At 41.6% G+C, this 16,096-nt stretch overlaps 1 protein-coding gene across 3 annotated transcripts in view; it reads left to right on the top strand.

The window, feature by feature from the left end:
• Positions 1–16,096, top strand: part of ARHGAP25 (Rho GTPase activating protein 25) — a 127,516-nt gene that overhangs the window by 97,146 nt on the left and 14,274 nt on the right. For all 3 annotated transcript variants that reach the window (XM_043988591.1, XM_043988594.1, XM_043988592.1), the window contains exons 5-8: positions 4,807–5,014; positions 9,894–10,026; positions 13,895–13,968; positions 15,840–15,961. In XM_043988591.1, coding sequence (XP_043844526.1) covers positions 4,807–5,014; positions 9,894–10,026; positions 13,895–13,968; positions 15,840–15,961 — 537 coding nt within the window. The remainder of the gene's footprint in view (positions 1–4,806; positions 5,015–9,893; positions 10,027–13,894; positions 13,969–15,839; positions 15,962–16,096) is intronic.

Genomic DNA, 16,096 nt, shown 5'->3' with positions numbered 1-16,096 from the left:
TTTTTTCCAGCTTTGGGAATGGCATCACACTAATCCATACTTTTCACTTGGTCCCTTTTGAACACATTATCTAGGAACCAACTAGAGGAACTTAGGGAGGTCAGTTGCCTTTTGTGGAAAATATGTTGGGTTTTGAATGAAGAGACTTGGGATCTAATCTTAGCTTTGCTGCTTAAATCCCTGTGTGTCTTTGGGCACATCATCCAATCTCTGTAAGTCTCATTTTTCTCAAAGGGCTAATAATACTCATACTAGATACCTTGAAATCTCTGCATCCACTGTTCCCTGCATTCCCTGTGAATTTAAAAGCTCACTCAGAATAATTTGAATTAAAGAGAGTGTGGTTGGGCAGGTTGAAAATGGCACTGAATCCTGGAGTAGAATAGACTGTGGACGGTGTTTAAGTCACCCAGTGGCATCCTTGAGTTCAAAGATGGCTTCAGATACTTTCTAGCTGTGTTACCCTGGGCATGAAACTTAACCTCTGCCTCTGTTTCCTCATCTATGAAATGTGGAGAGCAATAGCACCTACCTCCTAGGGTTATCATGAAGATAAAATGAGATAGTATTTGTAAAGTGCTTTGTGAACCTCAAAGTGCTATATAAATGCTAGCTGTTCTTAATATCTCTGTGTTCAAATTATATCTTCTTCTGATCCCCTTGACCCCCCTCTTGCAGCCCTAGCTTCTAGTCAGTAAAGTAAGTTTTAGCAGGAAATAAGATTGCAAAGGGAAACCTGCACATATAAACTATCCCCCTTCCAAATCAAAGGAGCATAATTTGCAAATTGTATCATATATTAAATAAAAATTCACATCCTGGTATTATGTGCTGAATTAGGAGAAACCACCTAGGTGCTGCTTATCAAGGTTCTGGTCCCATGATATATAAATTCCTGACAAATTTCAGACCTCCCCAGTTCCAGACCAGCAGAAGATAAAAAAGATGCTGATAACTTTGAGATGACTTGGATATATTAATGAACCAACCCCAAGATGGGACACATAAGAGTTGGTCTGTGTCCCCCTCCCCCCCCACCCCACCCCAGCCAAAACCCAACTCAAAACTCAAAAATGAGACTGGAAACTCCTGCCCCCTCCCCCTCCCCCAAGTACTCTTCCATCTCCATTGGATCCACGTTGCCAAATGCTCTCAGCTCAAACCCATGGTTACATGAGTAATCATATTCTCCGCCCTTCTCTCTCCCCATCCTCTTCCTCATACTGCCTCCTTTCATCATCCCATTTCCCGGATCCGAGCCTGGCCTTCTGCCTCTGTACTACTTTTCCCTACTTGTCTCTGTGCCTCATTAAAGTTGATTGCTGCCGGTTTCCTGATGTCAATTGTGATCTTTCTCAGAAGGCTTCCACCATTTCATAATTTCATAAATTAATTATCAATTCAGTCTCACAGGATTGCAAAGGGGAAGATGCTTCCTGAGCCATCCATCCCTCTTCTGCCCAAGTTTCAATTTGCCCATGGTCACTTCACAGCAAAGTATGAGGGGCAGGATTTGATCCCAGGTGTTCTTGGCTCCAAGTCCAGCACTTTCTATCCTGCCAGTGTTTTCTGAGTGGTTGTGGTAGTATTTTTATCCCCATTTTACAGATGAGGAAGCTGGGCAAACGGGGGCCAAGTGACCTGCCCAGGGTTACACAGCTAGTAAGTGTCTACAGCCAGATTTGAATTTACGTCTTCCTGATTCCAGGCCCAGTTCTCTGCTCACTGCACTACCTTGTTGCCTAGAAAGTACCTCAGAAAGGAAGTTAACAGTGCCTTGTATGCCTTGGGGGATTTGCACAATTGGAGTTCCCCTCCAAAAGTTGTTGCTGCAGCAGCAGCACGTTTTCAAGAGAGTGAAACTGGTTTGCGGAAACCAAAGACATGTATAACATATGGGCAAGGGGCCAACGGGGATTCTGCCCCAGGGGAGCCGGTCACACCTTGTAGTGGGTCCTTGTCTTGGCCTCTCTTGGCTCGATTATCATAAAGCAGTTCAGTCAGTCGATCAACAAGCATTTATTAATTGCTTACTGTGTGCCAGGAACTGTGCTAAGCAATGGAGATAAAAAAAAGAAAGGCAAAAAGATGGCCTGTTTTTAAGGTCCTCACATTCTAATGTAAATGTAATATATTTTAAAAATATAAACAATACATTTAAAAATATATCCCTGCCTCAAGGAAATTAAATGATATTTTGGGTAACCCCATTTCTATGAATCCCAATGCTGACACTTATAATCTGTTTGATTTGGGGGCAAGGCACTTACCTCTCTGGGTCTCAGTTTCCTCTTCTGTGAAAAGAGACCTCTGAGGTCCATGCTAGCTTGAATTTTGTGCTCTTCCTCATTTCTGGGCAGCTGGTGGTGAAGTAGATAGAGCACTGGGTCTGGAGTCAGGAAGACCTCAGTTCAAATATGGCCTGATATACTTACGATCTGTGTGACCCTTGGCAAATCACTTAACCCTGTTTGCCTCAGTTTCCTTATCTGTAAAATGAGCTGGAGAAGGAAATGATAAACCATTTCAGTATCTTTGCCAGGAAAACCCCAAATGAGGCCACAAAGAAAGAGTCAGTTATGACTGAAATGACTGAACAGTAACAACCACAAGGGATTCTGGGAGGCAGAGATGAAAAGGGGATACATCCCAAGCATTGGGGGACAGCCTGTACAAAGGCCCAGAGATGGCAGACAGTGTTCTCTTTAAGGAAAAGATTAGTTTGATTGGACTATAGAGTATGGAGACGGGACTAATTTCTTTTCTTTCTTTCTTTCTTTTTTGGTGAGGCAATTGGGGTTAAGTGACTTGCCTAGGGTCACACAGCTAGTAAGTGTCAAGTGTCTAAGGCCGGACTTGAACTCAGGTCCTCCTGACTCCAGGGCCAGTGCTCCATCCACTGCACCACCTAGCTGCCCCCAGGACTAATTTCTAATAGGACTGGAAAGATTGGTTAGGGCCAGGTTGTTAAAGGCTTCAGATGCCAAGCAGAGGAATTTATATATTATCATAAAGGAAATAGGGAACTGCTGGAGTTTCTTGAGCAAAGGATTAAAATGGTCAGACCTGGACTTCATGAAGACCACTTTGGCAGCTGGATGGAGGATGTATTAAAAAGGGTAATATCTGTGGCAGGGAGATCATTGAGAAAGCTACAGTAATGTTCCAGGTAAGATGTGCAGGCAAGGTGAGGGTGGGGACAGGGGTGGTGATGGTGTGAGTAGAGAGAAGGGGAGGGATGTGAGAGATGCTGTAGAGGTTAAAAGAACAAGATTTGGCAACTGATTGGACATACTCTGTAAGAGACAGTAAGGAACTGACTATAACATTAAGGTTCCAAACCTGTGTGACTGAAGAGATGAATATATCCTCCTCAATTGAAATAGGGAACTTTGGGAGAGGGGGTGTTGAGTTTGATCTGTTTCTAAACATCCAATTTGAAATGTCCAATAGGTAGCTTGCAATGTAGGGAGAGAGAGTAGCACTGAATTTATGGATTTGGTAGCCTTGTATAAAGATGATAATTAAAAAAAAGATAATTCAACCCGTGGAAGGTGATAAGGCAGGGAGATAATATAGAAGGCTGAGGATAGAGTCCTGGGCATGGGTGGGTGGTGACAGCCATAATTATGGGGAATGCTTTGGATAAAAAACAGGCAAAGGACACTGAGATGTAGTGGTCAGACAGGTACAAGGAGAAATTGAGAGATTGAGAAAAGAGCAGGCATTTAAGAGACCACTGGTCATTTTGAAGATGGCAGTTTTGGTCACATGATTAGGTTGGAGGCCAGATGGGAGTGAGATGAGAGGAAATGAAGGCAAGCAGCAGAGGCAGGATTTTTAATTTTTTGTTCCTTTCCCCTCTCAGGACTTTGGCTATGAAGGGGGAGAGAGGTAGAGATTGGTGAGGGATTTTTAAGGAGAGACCTAGATATATTTGCAGGCAGCAGGGAAAGAATGAATAGAGAGGGAGAGACTTGAAGCTAAAGAATATGAAGGAATGATTGTGAGGACAATCTGTAGAACAAAGAAGTAGGGTTAAAGATCAAAAGTACATGTAAGACCCTGGGTAAGTCACTTAACCCCAATTGTCTCACCAAAAAAAAGTACATGTAAGTAGATGATGGGGGAAGGGAAGGTAACAATATTAATAATAGATAATACTTATATAGCACTTACTATATGCCAGGCATCGTACTAAGCACTTTATAATTATTATCTCATTTGATCCTCACAATAACCCTGGGAAGTCCATGCTATTATCACCCTCATTTTACAGATGGGGAAACTAAGGCAAACAAAGGGTAAGTGACTTGCTCAGAATCATACAGCTAAGGTCAGACTTGAACTCTGATCTTCTAGACTCCAGGCCAAGCTCTCTATCCATCCTGCCATATCTTTCTGTGATGGGAGTCCATAGTCTTCCCTAGACTGCTAAAGGTGTTCATACTGTTAAAAAGGTCAAGAACCTCTAACTGTCCCATGAGTGGAGGGATAGGGCAGAGGAAGGAGTATTAGAATTGGAGCCAAAAGATTAGGATTTGAGTCCCAACTCTGCATTTTACTACCTATGGCATGTCATAGGCACTTACTAAATGTTTATTGATTTTATTGATTGACCTTTGTGGTCTTCAACAAGTTTCTTTCCCTCTTTGGGTCCCAGTTTCCTAGATCATCTCTAAGGTCCGTCCCAGCTCTAGAATCTGTGTTGGCATTTGGGAGAGGGGTAGGTAAAACTGGCAAAACCATTGAGAGGAAGCCAGGACCAGCAAGTTTGGGAGTTTTATTTTCCTTTTCTCTTTTCAGTGGTATTTGGTCAGCGACTGGATGAGACTGTGGCATATGAACAAAAATTTGGACATTATTCGGTGCCCATCCTGGTAGAGAAGTGCATGGAGTTCATCCGAGAACATGGCCTAAATGAGGAAGGTATCTTCCGACTGCCTGGACAGGACAACTTGGTGAAGAAGCTGAGGGATGCCTTTGATGCTGGGGAGCGACCCTCCTTTGAACGGTAAGTCCAACTCTTCCTGACTACTCATGTGCACTTGGGTCAGCAGAGGGAGTTGCTGTGTGCCACTTGTACTGAGTAATATGAGAAAAGAGTAGAGTTATAAAGTAGTACCAGACTGTGAAAGACCCCGAGTGCCAGGAGTTTAAACCTTTCTCAGTAGGCCATAAGGCACACTCCAGATGTGTGCTCCCCAAATGAACCTTACTGGAGCAAGTTAGGATTGTCCCTCCCTCCCTCCCTCATTCCCTTCCTCTCTTCGTTTCTGCCTTCCTCAAACATTTATTAAGTGCCTACTGGGTACGGAACACTGTGCTAGATCTGGAGGAGATATGAAAAGAGGTGTGCTAGAACCAATTTAGACTGGTTCAGGAGAACTGAATGTTAAATTTTCAGTATGAGTATATTCACTTTGGAAGTCAAAACAAATCATGGTTTGGTTTATTGTTTTTTTGATGGTCTACACTTAAGAAAGAAATGAAGAAAATGTTAATCATGCAGATTAAACTTAAAAGAGTATCACAAGGACAGCTAGGTGATAGAGCACCGGCCCTGGAGTAAGGAGGAACTAAATTCAAATTCGGCCTCAGACACATGACACTTACTAATTGTGTGACCCTGGACAAGTCACTTAACCCCAATTGTCTCATAAAAAAAAAAAGTATCACTCATGAATTTTATTCCCAAAGAGCTGGTTGTTAGACATTTTCTTAGCACACCATCCCCCACCCTGGATTTAAGGTTTAGATAAAATAGTGAGTTAATGTTACACTTGGCATCCACTTTGCTGGTGATCAGTGGGCTCTTTAGACAACCAAGAGACATTACTTTTTGCATAAGTAGTCTAGGGGGTCTTTATGGAACTAAAGGTCCAGCAGGAGAAAGAAAAATGTTACCTAAAACACATAATAAATAATAAGTGTATAGAATTTAAAGCTAGATGGGAATGTAAAGATCATTATAGTCCAATACCCTAATTTTATGAATAGGGAAACTGAGTCATTAAAGAAATTCAAAGCAAAGTGCTAGCTGAATTCTATGGAAGAAGGTTGTTTTTGACTTGGAGGAGAGGGTGTGGGCTCAGGGAAGGCTCCTGGAGGAAGGGGCATTTTACTTGGACTTTAAGAATGGATAAGAATTCAATAATTAGTGAAAGAGAGGGAGAACACTGCAGACATAAAATAGGTAGAGCAAAAGCATGGAGACAGTTAAACATAGGGTGTGTTGAAGAGGTAGGAATAGACCTGTTACGAGAACATACTGGAATGATTATGGAAGGCCAAGTAAATCAATTAGTCAAAAAGTATTTATGAAGTGCCTACTATGAGCCAGGCATTGTTCTAGGTGCTTGGAATACAAAGACAAAAATGAAATGGGTTCTGAACTCAAGGAACTTATTTTCTTCTTGGAGTTAAGGATTTTGAACTTGACTTGGTAAGTAATAAGGAGCCACTAGAGATTTTTGAACAGAGGAGTGGCATGCCAAGATCTATGTATGAGAAACATTTGGGCAACAAAGCCCTAGACCACTGGACTCAGTATCAAGTACCTGGTTTTTAGACATAGCTATTCTAGGAACTAACTATGTGACTTTGGTGAAATTGTTCAACCTCTCTGGCCAACAATTTCCTTATCTGAAAAAAGAGGGTTTAGGATTAGATAATCACTAAGGGGGGCAGCTAGGTGGCACAGTGGATAAAGCACCAGCCCTGGATTCAGGACGGACCTGAGTTCAAATCCAGCCTCACTTGACACTTACTAGCTGTGTGACCCTGGGCAAGTCACTTAACCCTCATTGCCCCGCAAAAAAAAAAAAAAAAAAGATAATCACTAAGGTCTTTTCTAGCTCTCCCATTGTTTTTTCCTATGAAACAGACAGGCAACTTAAATGCTCTGTACACTTGGACAGTATCCATCTCTTTGTCCATAGAGTAGGTGAGGGTCAACCTTTAGGCTGAAAAGTATTGGTGGAAGACCTAGCCTAGTGTTGGAGGCAAGGGTTATGCATGGCGACAGGAAAAATCCTCCAGCCATTAGGGTGAGTTCATAGGATTGAGAACTGGAAACAACCTTAGAAATCATGAAGATTAGGAATTCATTAGATTATAAACTCATTAGATTGTAAACTCCTTGAAGTTGGGGACTGTCTTTTGCCTCTTTGTGTATCCCCAGAGTTTAGCAGAGCGCCTGGCACATAGTAGGCCCTTGATAGATATTGATTCATCAATGTAGTTCCACACCCTCATATTTAACAGAGGAAGCCCAGAGAAAGGAGGTGATTTTCTTAAGATCACACAACTATTATGGAGCAGCACTAGAATTCCAATCCTAGGTCTTTTGACACAAATCCAGTGATCTTCCCAGTGAACTGGGAAATGGTTAGATCAGTTGTCCCTTCAATTCAGTATTCTTAGGCTAGGATTGGTGCTGTACTTTGAGAACTTTGTGGAGATGGCTCTCAGTGGAAAGTGAATTCAGAGGATACTACCTCAAATTTTAGCTCTCCTATTTATGAGCTGTGTGATCTTGGACAAGTCACTTAACTTCTTTTGAACTCAGGTTCCCATAAAACAAGGGAGTTAGACTACATGATATGTAAGGTCTATTTCAGTCCATTATCCTATGAAGTGACCCACCTAAAGTCAAACAGCATGTTACTATCAGCACCAGAACTAGAGACCAGGACTCCACTCTTGACTCCTAGCCCAGGGCACTTTCTTCAATTCAAGATCCTCTCACTGTCTTTTTAGGAGTCCTAGAGAATAAATCTTCCACCTCTTTAGAATGGCATCACTATCCTAATAAGTAGTCGAGGAGATAAATTAGAAGGCCCATGCCCATTTCAATCAAACAGTTAACCAAATATTTATCTAGTTGTGTGCCTGGCACCACAGGATTACTAAGGCAGAATCATGGAGGTGGTAGGATAACATGTCACTGCTAGGAAAGGATGCTATCTTGGCAGAGAAATTGCATGAGGCTGTGATAGAAAATGTGGTAGGGTGGAAGCCTGTATTTAAATCCCAGCTTGGACACTGGCTAGCTGTATGACCACATACAAATTGGTTTCCTTCTCTGGGACAGTTTCCTCATCCATAAAACAGACTACCTATCCATTATGGAACTACCTACTTCACAGGATAATGTGAGGGAAGTGTTTTGTAAATCTGTAAATGTGAGTTGCCATTATAAACTGGCACCTTTGGGTGGGTTCTCCCAGCTTCTGTTCTCTGATTTTAGATCAGTGCTACACATGCCTCTTTGTCCCTCCTGCTTAGCCCTAGGACTTGGTTACCCTGTCTACTCTATGCTTGACCTGGCATGGATCCTTGTTTATTCTCTCAGATCATGATTCAGACAATATCTTCCTTCCCTAGAAGGGTTTTTTCCCCAAGGGCCCCATTTGACTGGCCCCCAGTCATTGGCATAGTGCCCCATATCCTCCCATTGGAAAAAAGTGCTCAAAGCTGGCAAGATGAGATTAACAGCGAGGACAGAATTAAAGAATAATGAGGCACCAGACTGAGTGGTTCTGACAGGGACCATTAGAGTTTAGACAAGATGACAAGGGAGAGATGAGTGTGGCCTGATGTAGTGAGGAATGGATCATGGGACACCTGGAAGTGACCTTAGTGGTCATCTGATGTCCTTGTTTTACAGATGAGGGACCAGAGATGTTAAATGACTTACTCAAAGTCAAGCAGATATCAAGTGAAGGAAATGGGATTTCAACTTGAGTCATCTGATTCTAGCTAGGGGGAAGAAGTGGGCTTTGAGCTATGCCTTGGAATATAGGTAGTAAGATTTGGATAGGTGAAGGGCATTCTGGGCTGATGGAAACTTTAAAAAAATTCACATGGAATTCATGATTTCTTAAATTCCTACAAAACTTTAGCCCCCTGCCTAATTAGACAACACTCCTTGGGTTTAGGAATGAATGGAGAGGCCTGTTCTTTGTCCATGGAATGATCTAGATGCTATGGAGATTCATTTAGTTTATGTCCCTCATTTTAAAGATGAAGACAAAGGCCTAAAGGGGCCTTGAGAAATAGGTGTGTGACTTGAGAAGCAGGATGAATAGTGGAAGACCTGCATTTAAATCCTAGCTCTGAGACTAGCTAGCTAGCTGCATGACCCACAGATGAGACACTTCACCTTGCTAAGCATCAGTTTCTTTATCTATAAAATAAGGATAAATTATATTTCCACTAACTACTTCATGGGATTTTGGGGAAGAAAACATTTTGTCAACATTAAGGTGCCATAAATGAGATATTATCATCCAAAGTCACTTAGAAATTCATGGTCATTCCAAGACAAGGGTGTAGGGCTGCTGACTCTCAGTCAAGTCCTCTTTCCATACCATAGACCTCACAGATTTAATGCTAAACTGTTGGGTCACCTTCTTTTGCAAATGTGAGGGTCCAGTGAATGTGATCTTTTTGTCACATTGCACAAATAACAATATCTCTATAAAACTTCACTCGTGCATGCTGATAAGCAAGGAGAACCATACATCTCGTGCTTGGCAGTCTTCAGTTATGTGAATGTTTTTCTGGACTATGCAGACACTGTATTGATCTTTGACCAGATTTTATAAGACACTGATTGTATATTGATCAACGTGACTTGCTCCGGGTGAGATGGATTTTTAAAAAAACATTCTTGCTGTTACAATCAAAATCCAAATAAGGGAGGCAGAAAAAATGGTCTCTAAGGTCACGTTTAGCTGTAACATTGCAGAATCTTTGCTCTAAGGGATCCTCTGGCTGTGACTTTTCATGTTCTATAGTCGAACTCTCTTCTATCTCTAAGATTCGCTGACTCTGAGATGTGGATTTTAATGTTTCCCTTTAAGTCAACATTATCTGTTATCTTGCAGAGATACAGATGTCCATACTGTGGCCTCCCTGTTGAAGCTTTACCTTCGAGAACTTCCTGATCCTGTGGTGCCATGGAGTCAATATGAAGGATTTCTGCTCTGTGGCAAACTTATGAATGCAGATGAATCAAAGGTATTGTTGTATGGTCCCTGGGTCTAGGCTTTTTTTGCTCAAAAAGTGATTTCTAGGAGTCAAAGAATTCATCCTAAAGCAGGTTCATTTTTTAATTCCATTTAGCACAAGATGGCAGCTAGTTATTACTTATGTGACCTTGGATATCCTCTCTTTTACTCTCTTACCTTGTTTATAAAGTGAAGGTCCTGAACTTGACCTCTAAGCCCTTTTGGGTCCAAATTTTATGATTGTATGAAAGCCTATATCTATCTAAACATCTACATCTATATCTATATAATATTTCTATAGACTTCTAGAAATTAGGAATTTTTGAAAAATGACACCAGACTTCCTTTGATAACGAGGATAATTTTCTCCTCCTTCAATAGAATATTGTATTGGGAGCATTAAGTCTAAGGGATTATAAAATCATAGGACCCCAGAGGTCATCTAGTCCAACCTTTTAACTTTTACAGATGAGGACCTTAAGGCCAAGAGGGGTTAAGTGACTTTCTCAAGGTCATACAACTAATCAGTGTCTGAAGGGAGGAACTGAACTCAGGTTTTCTTGACTCTAAGCCCAGCACTTTATCCACTGTGAATTTTCAAAAATTGTATTTGATTTTTCCAATTATATGTAAAGACAATTTTTAACATTCATTTTTGTTTTGTTTTTGTTTTTGTTTTTGCAGAGTAATGGGGGTTAAGTGACTTGCCCAGGGTCACAAAGCTAGTGTCAAGTGTTTGAGGCTGGATTTGAACTCAGGTCCTCCTGAATCTAGGGCCAGTGCTCTATCCACTGCGCCACCTAGCTGCCCTCCTAACATTCATTTTGACAAAATTTTTGAGTTCCAAATTTTTCTCCCTCCCTCTCTCCCCTTTCCTAAAATGGTAAACAATTTGATGTAGGTTATATATGATCAACTGCGAATTTGGTACCTATCTGAGCTGTAATTAAAATGGGATAAATTTGTTAGACAGCTTTTCCTTTTTAAAGAGCCCCAAACCTGCTTCCTTTCAATTTCCATCCTTTGTTTTGATCCCTGGGGAACTAATTCCTCTCCTTCCATCTGAGAGTCTTCCAAACACTTGAAGACATCTGTCAAATCTCTTTTGTACTTCTTCATGCTAACATCCATGCTGGCAGGTGCTTCCTCACCTTCCCCTCCTTTACCAGCTCACTCAGACAAGAAGTGCAGCCTCTTCCCCTCCCCCCCAGACCTGTCACAGTGCCCCGCCCCCCCTGCTTTCTTCAGCTTCGTCCAAGGGCAAGTTCAGGAACTCTTTTCTTTCTTCCTTCCTTCCTTCCTTCCTTCCTTCCTTCCTTCCTTCCTTCCTTCCTTCCTTCCTTCCTTCCTTCCTTCCTTCCTTCCTTCCTTCCTTCCTTCCTTCCTTCCTTCCTTCCTTCCTTCCTTCCTTCCTTCCTTCCTTCCTTCCTTTCTTCCTTCATTTCTTTGGTGAGGCACTTGGGGTTAAGTGACTTGCCCAGGGTCACACAGCTAGTAAGTATCAAGTGTCTGAGGCCAGATTTGAACTCAGGTCCTCTTGACTCCAGGGCCAGTGCTCTATCCACTGCACCACCTAGCTGCCCCAGGAACTCTTTTCTAGCATGATGGGACCCTGCTGCTCACACTGCCTTCTCCATCCTTGCACCACCTCCACCCCCATCCCAACCCCTCACTGTTAACTGTTTTTGCCTCAGATGAAAATATTTCTCATTGTGGTTATTACCATTGTAACCAGGTGCATTTGGAAGGGATGCCTCACTGCCTCTAGACAAATCAAGGGAACCATAATCACTTTGACTTCTTGCTATTTGATGGGGTAGCATGGAGTTAAAGGGGAGAGAGGGCAGGACTTGTGTCAAATGGGTAACTCTCTATAAATCATAAAGAAAAGAACATGGGGCTGTGAGTCGGGGGTCCTGGGGTCTAGTACCAGTGGTGCTGCTCATTTACTACTGGATCCGGGGTTTAGTTCTCTGTCCTCAGTTTTCTTCCCTATAAAAGGAGGGGAGGTGACTAGATCTTTAAGGTCTCTACCTCATTTTAATGGTGTGATAACTTTAAAACAATAGCTCTTTGAGAAGTGAAAGGAACAGCTTGAAGGTAAGAGAGAGCAGCTGTGGTTTTATAAAAGCAAAGGGCTGGGTTTTTTGATCCTTGATGAATTCTTTTCACCAATCTATGCATGAGCAACAACAAACTCATAGTAATCAGATTAGCAAATTAACCACAGATCCCTACCCCACTTTAAAAAACTAAGTTTCCCCAAAGGAAGAACTAGCAAATTCTCTCCTTAGCATGATATAGTTAATCCATTGGTGGATTTGAAGGGTTGTTTTTTCCTCTCCCCTTCATGTGGTGGGTCCATTTTGACACTGGGTCCTCATATCAAGATCTCCCTGACTACAAAGTAAAGTAGAAAGAGCCTGGGGCAGGGATTCTGCTCGACTTTGGAAGAAGAGTTTTCCAGTAGATTAAATAGACAATAGAATTTTCTTGGTGGTGGTGTAGTTACTGTCTCAATGAATAATGACAGACTCCTTCCTAGCTAGACAGACCCTGTAGTTCATTTCCAACTCATTGACCTAGCTACCACTGCTAGGTTTATATCCCAAAGACATCCCCCAAAAGAGTAAAAGACCTATTTGTAGCACCTTTTTTTGTGGTGGCTAAAAATTGGAAATCAAAGGAATGCCCATCAATTGAGGAATGGCTAAAACAAGCTGTGGTGGGGCAGCTAGGTGGCGCAGTGGATGGAGCACCAGCCCTGGAGTCAGGAGTACCTGAGTTCAAATCTGGATTCAGGCACTTAACACTAGTTGTGTGACCTTGGGCAAGTCACTTACCCCCGATTGCCTCACTAAAAAAACCAAACAAATAAAAAACAAGCTGTGGTATATGATGATGTTGAAATATTATTGTGCTATAAGAAATGACAAGCAGGATAATTTCAGAAAGGCCTGGAAAGACATGTATGAACTTATGTATAGTGAAGTAAGCAGAACCAAGAGAACATTGTGCACAGTGACAGCAATATGGTTTGATGAAGAACTGTGAATGACTGAACTATTTTCAACAATACAATGATCCAAGACAATCCCAAAGGACTAATGATGAGACATACTATCCACCTCCAAGGAAAGAACTGATATTGACTGAACACAGACTGAAGCATGCTATTTTTCACTTTCTTTCATTTTTTTCTTTTATTCGTTTTCTTGTACAAAATGACTAATATGGCAATGTTTTACATAATTGCACATGTATAACCTATATCTGCTTACCGCTGCAGGAAGAGTGGAGGAGAGGGAGGGGTAGAGTAAAATTTGGAACTCAAAACTTTAAATTAAGGAGTATTTACTGAGAAAAAAAGAAGTAAAGTGAAGTGCCCTGGGGTCACTTAACTGGGGAGATGACATCTGTCATGGTCCCCTTTGAGAACAAAGGACAAACAACAACAATCTTGGTCCAGAAGACTCTCCATTATACAATGTTGGTTACTCCCAATAAAGTTTATAAAGGGCTTTCTTTCTTTAGACTCTAGCTCAACATTCTAGGGATCTGTTTTTGGCTTGGTGTTGAATGTTTTTGTCACTGTCTTGGATGGAGGCACATTAAATTGCAGATGATGAGTGAGCAGGGGTGGCATTGGGTGTGATTAACTCACACACTAGACAATAAGAATCGAGATCCAAAATGATATTCACAGGATGGAACAGGATAGCTAATTTTGCTTAATCAAATTAAACGAGAATGAACAGAGAGAATATCCATTCTTCCGGAACTTCAAAACACTAAGGAAATGTGAGCTATTGTAATATGAGCTTTAGGACTTGAGGGTTGTTGGTTTTTTAACCACTTTTTATTTTAATTCTGTCTAGGCCCACCAGGAGCTAATGAAGCAGATTTCCAATCTTCCCAGAGACAATTACAACCTTTTGAGTTACGTCTGTAGGTATGTATTCTTTGGGCTTGGCTGGGAAGATCAGTACCTAAAGATATAACATTCCCAATTTTTGGTGAGACCAGAAGGAAACACTTTTGTCAATAAGGGGGCTGGGCAACATAAACAGAAGTTTTTGAGGGCCACCATGATAGACTCCAGGAAGGGACCCTGAATCAGAATTTCTTCTGTGGAACCTCCATGATCCCACATGGCCTCTCTACCAATGGCAATCTTCTGGCATAGGCTGGATGACTAGGCATCAAGATTGTAATAGAGATGGGTCTAGGAAGGTTTCTAAGGTCTCTTCCAACTCCAAGATTCCATGTGGTTTTGGTGGGCTAATGTCTACTCTTTCTCCTGCAGACCTTACCCTAATACTACTCACAAGACTGAAATCCAAAGCCTGGGACCCTGGGTTTAAAAGGCAATATCAGAAACTCTCTCAGAAATCAGAAAGGTCTATTTCATCTCTACAACAATGGGTTTGGAATAGGGGGCCTGGGTTCAAATCCCATCTTTGCTGCGTCCTATTTATATGACATTGGGCTGGTTACTTCAACCTCTGGCCTTAGGTTTCTCCTTTGTAAAATTAGGAAGTTGGGCTAAATAACATTTTTTTTTTTGTGTGAGGCAGTTGGGGTTAAGTGACTTGCCCAGGGTCACACAGCTAGTAAGTGTTAAGCATCTGAGGCCGGATTTGAACTCAGGTACTCCTGACTCCAGGGCCGGTGCTCTATCCACTGCGCCATCTAGCTGCCCCTAAATAACCTTTAAGGTTCTAATCCTAGCTCTAAGATCCTATGATCCTGACTGATTGTTGTGACCTTATTTTAAAAGTTCCTGGAGTAACAATTATTTTAATATCCCCCTTGGGGAATCAGTTCAATGTACATAGTGAACCTCAGGAGTCTTTACCTTGGGTCCATGGAGTATGTGAAATATATTACTTAATAATATATTGTTTAATCATCTTCAGTTGTATTCTACTCTTTGTGACCCCATTTGTGTGTGTGTGCGTGTGTGTGTGTGTTCGGGGTTTTTTTTTTTTTTTTTTGGCAAAGATACTGGTGTGGTGTACCATTTCCTTCCCCAGTTTTACAGATGAGGGAATTGAGGCAAACAGGGTTAAGTGACTTGCTCAGGGTCACACAGCTAGTAAGTATCTGAGGCCAGATTTGAATTCAGGAAGATGAATCTTCCTGACTTTGGGCCCAGTACTCTATCCACTGCGCCACCTAGCTGCCCTTAATAATATATTAGTATATTACTAATCTTTGCTACTTATTAAGTATAGTATTACATACTTACTGAGTGCTTTATATACCAGATGCTACAGAAAATCTGGGCCAAATTGGCCAAGTATTTTCAAGTAGAGGTCTCTAATACTTTGTGATCAATCCTTCTTAATCCTCCCTCCTCCTCTCCTCCAAGAAAAAAAGTAAAAACAAACTTTCATTCATTGTCATTTCTGGGTTTAGAAATGTGAGAGCTGCTAAGAAAGGGAGGGGAAATGGAGGAGGGGATAGAGACTATACAAGTAGATGAAAGGCCAGTGAGACCACTCCCTCCTTTCCTTTTCCCTGTGATTGAATGCTATTTCTATGTATTCCATGCCAGTACCAGCATTCCCAGAAGATTCTGAATTAGGATTAGAGTCTCTTCGACTTTTCTTTAGTGAAACTAAGGCTGTCAGTGGTGAGCTAAATCTCTCAGACCTGATACTGTCCTCATACTGCCTGACACAGGACTAGGAGAAGACTGACTATATTCCAGAGACTCAGGAAGTTGGTGGTCACTCCCTGGGGTTTTGTAGACACCACAAAGGCTTTCTTTTGCCAAGCTTCCAGTTTCCCCCTGTGGAACTTTTTTTTTTTTTTCAGATTCCTATATGAAATCCAGTTGAACAGCGCAGTCAATAAGATGTGTGTGGACAATCTGGCCACTGTGATTGGTGTGAACCTCATCAGGCCCAAGGTAGAAGACCCTGCCGTGATCATGACAGGTATGAAGTGGTTCATGAGTTAGAGGGCAAGCCAGAAGAAAATCCATATGTCTATATAAACATGTAAACAATATCTGTTATATGTACAAAAATAAGCAATATAAAATAATTTCTATAATACCACTTTCTTCTGAT

Source organism: Dromiciops gliroides, chromosome 2 (genome assembly GCF_019393635.1).
Source record: "Dromiciops gliroides isolate mDroGli1 chromosome 2, mDroGli1.pri, whole genome shotgun sequence".
In the NCBI taxonomy this organism is placed as follows: Eukaryota; Metazoa; Chordata; class Mammalia; order Microbiotheria; family Microbiotheriidae; genus Dromiciops; species Dromiciops gliroides.
Note: the sequence above shows the minus strand (reverse complement) of the source record. Positions and strands in the feature narration are given on the sequence as shown.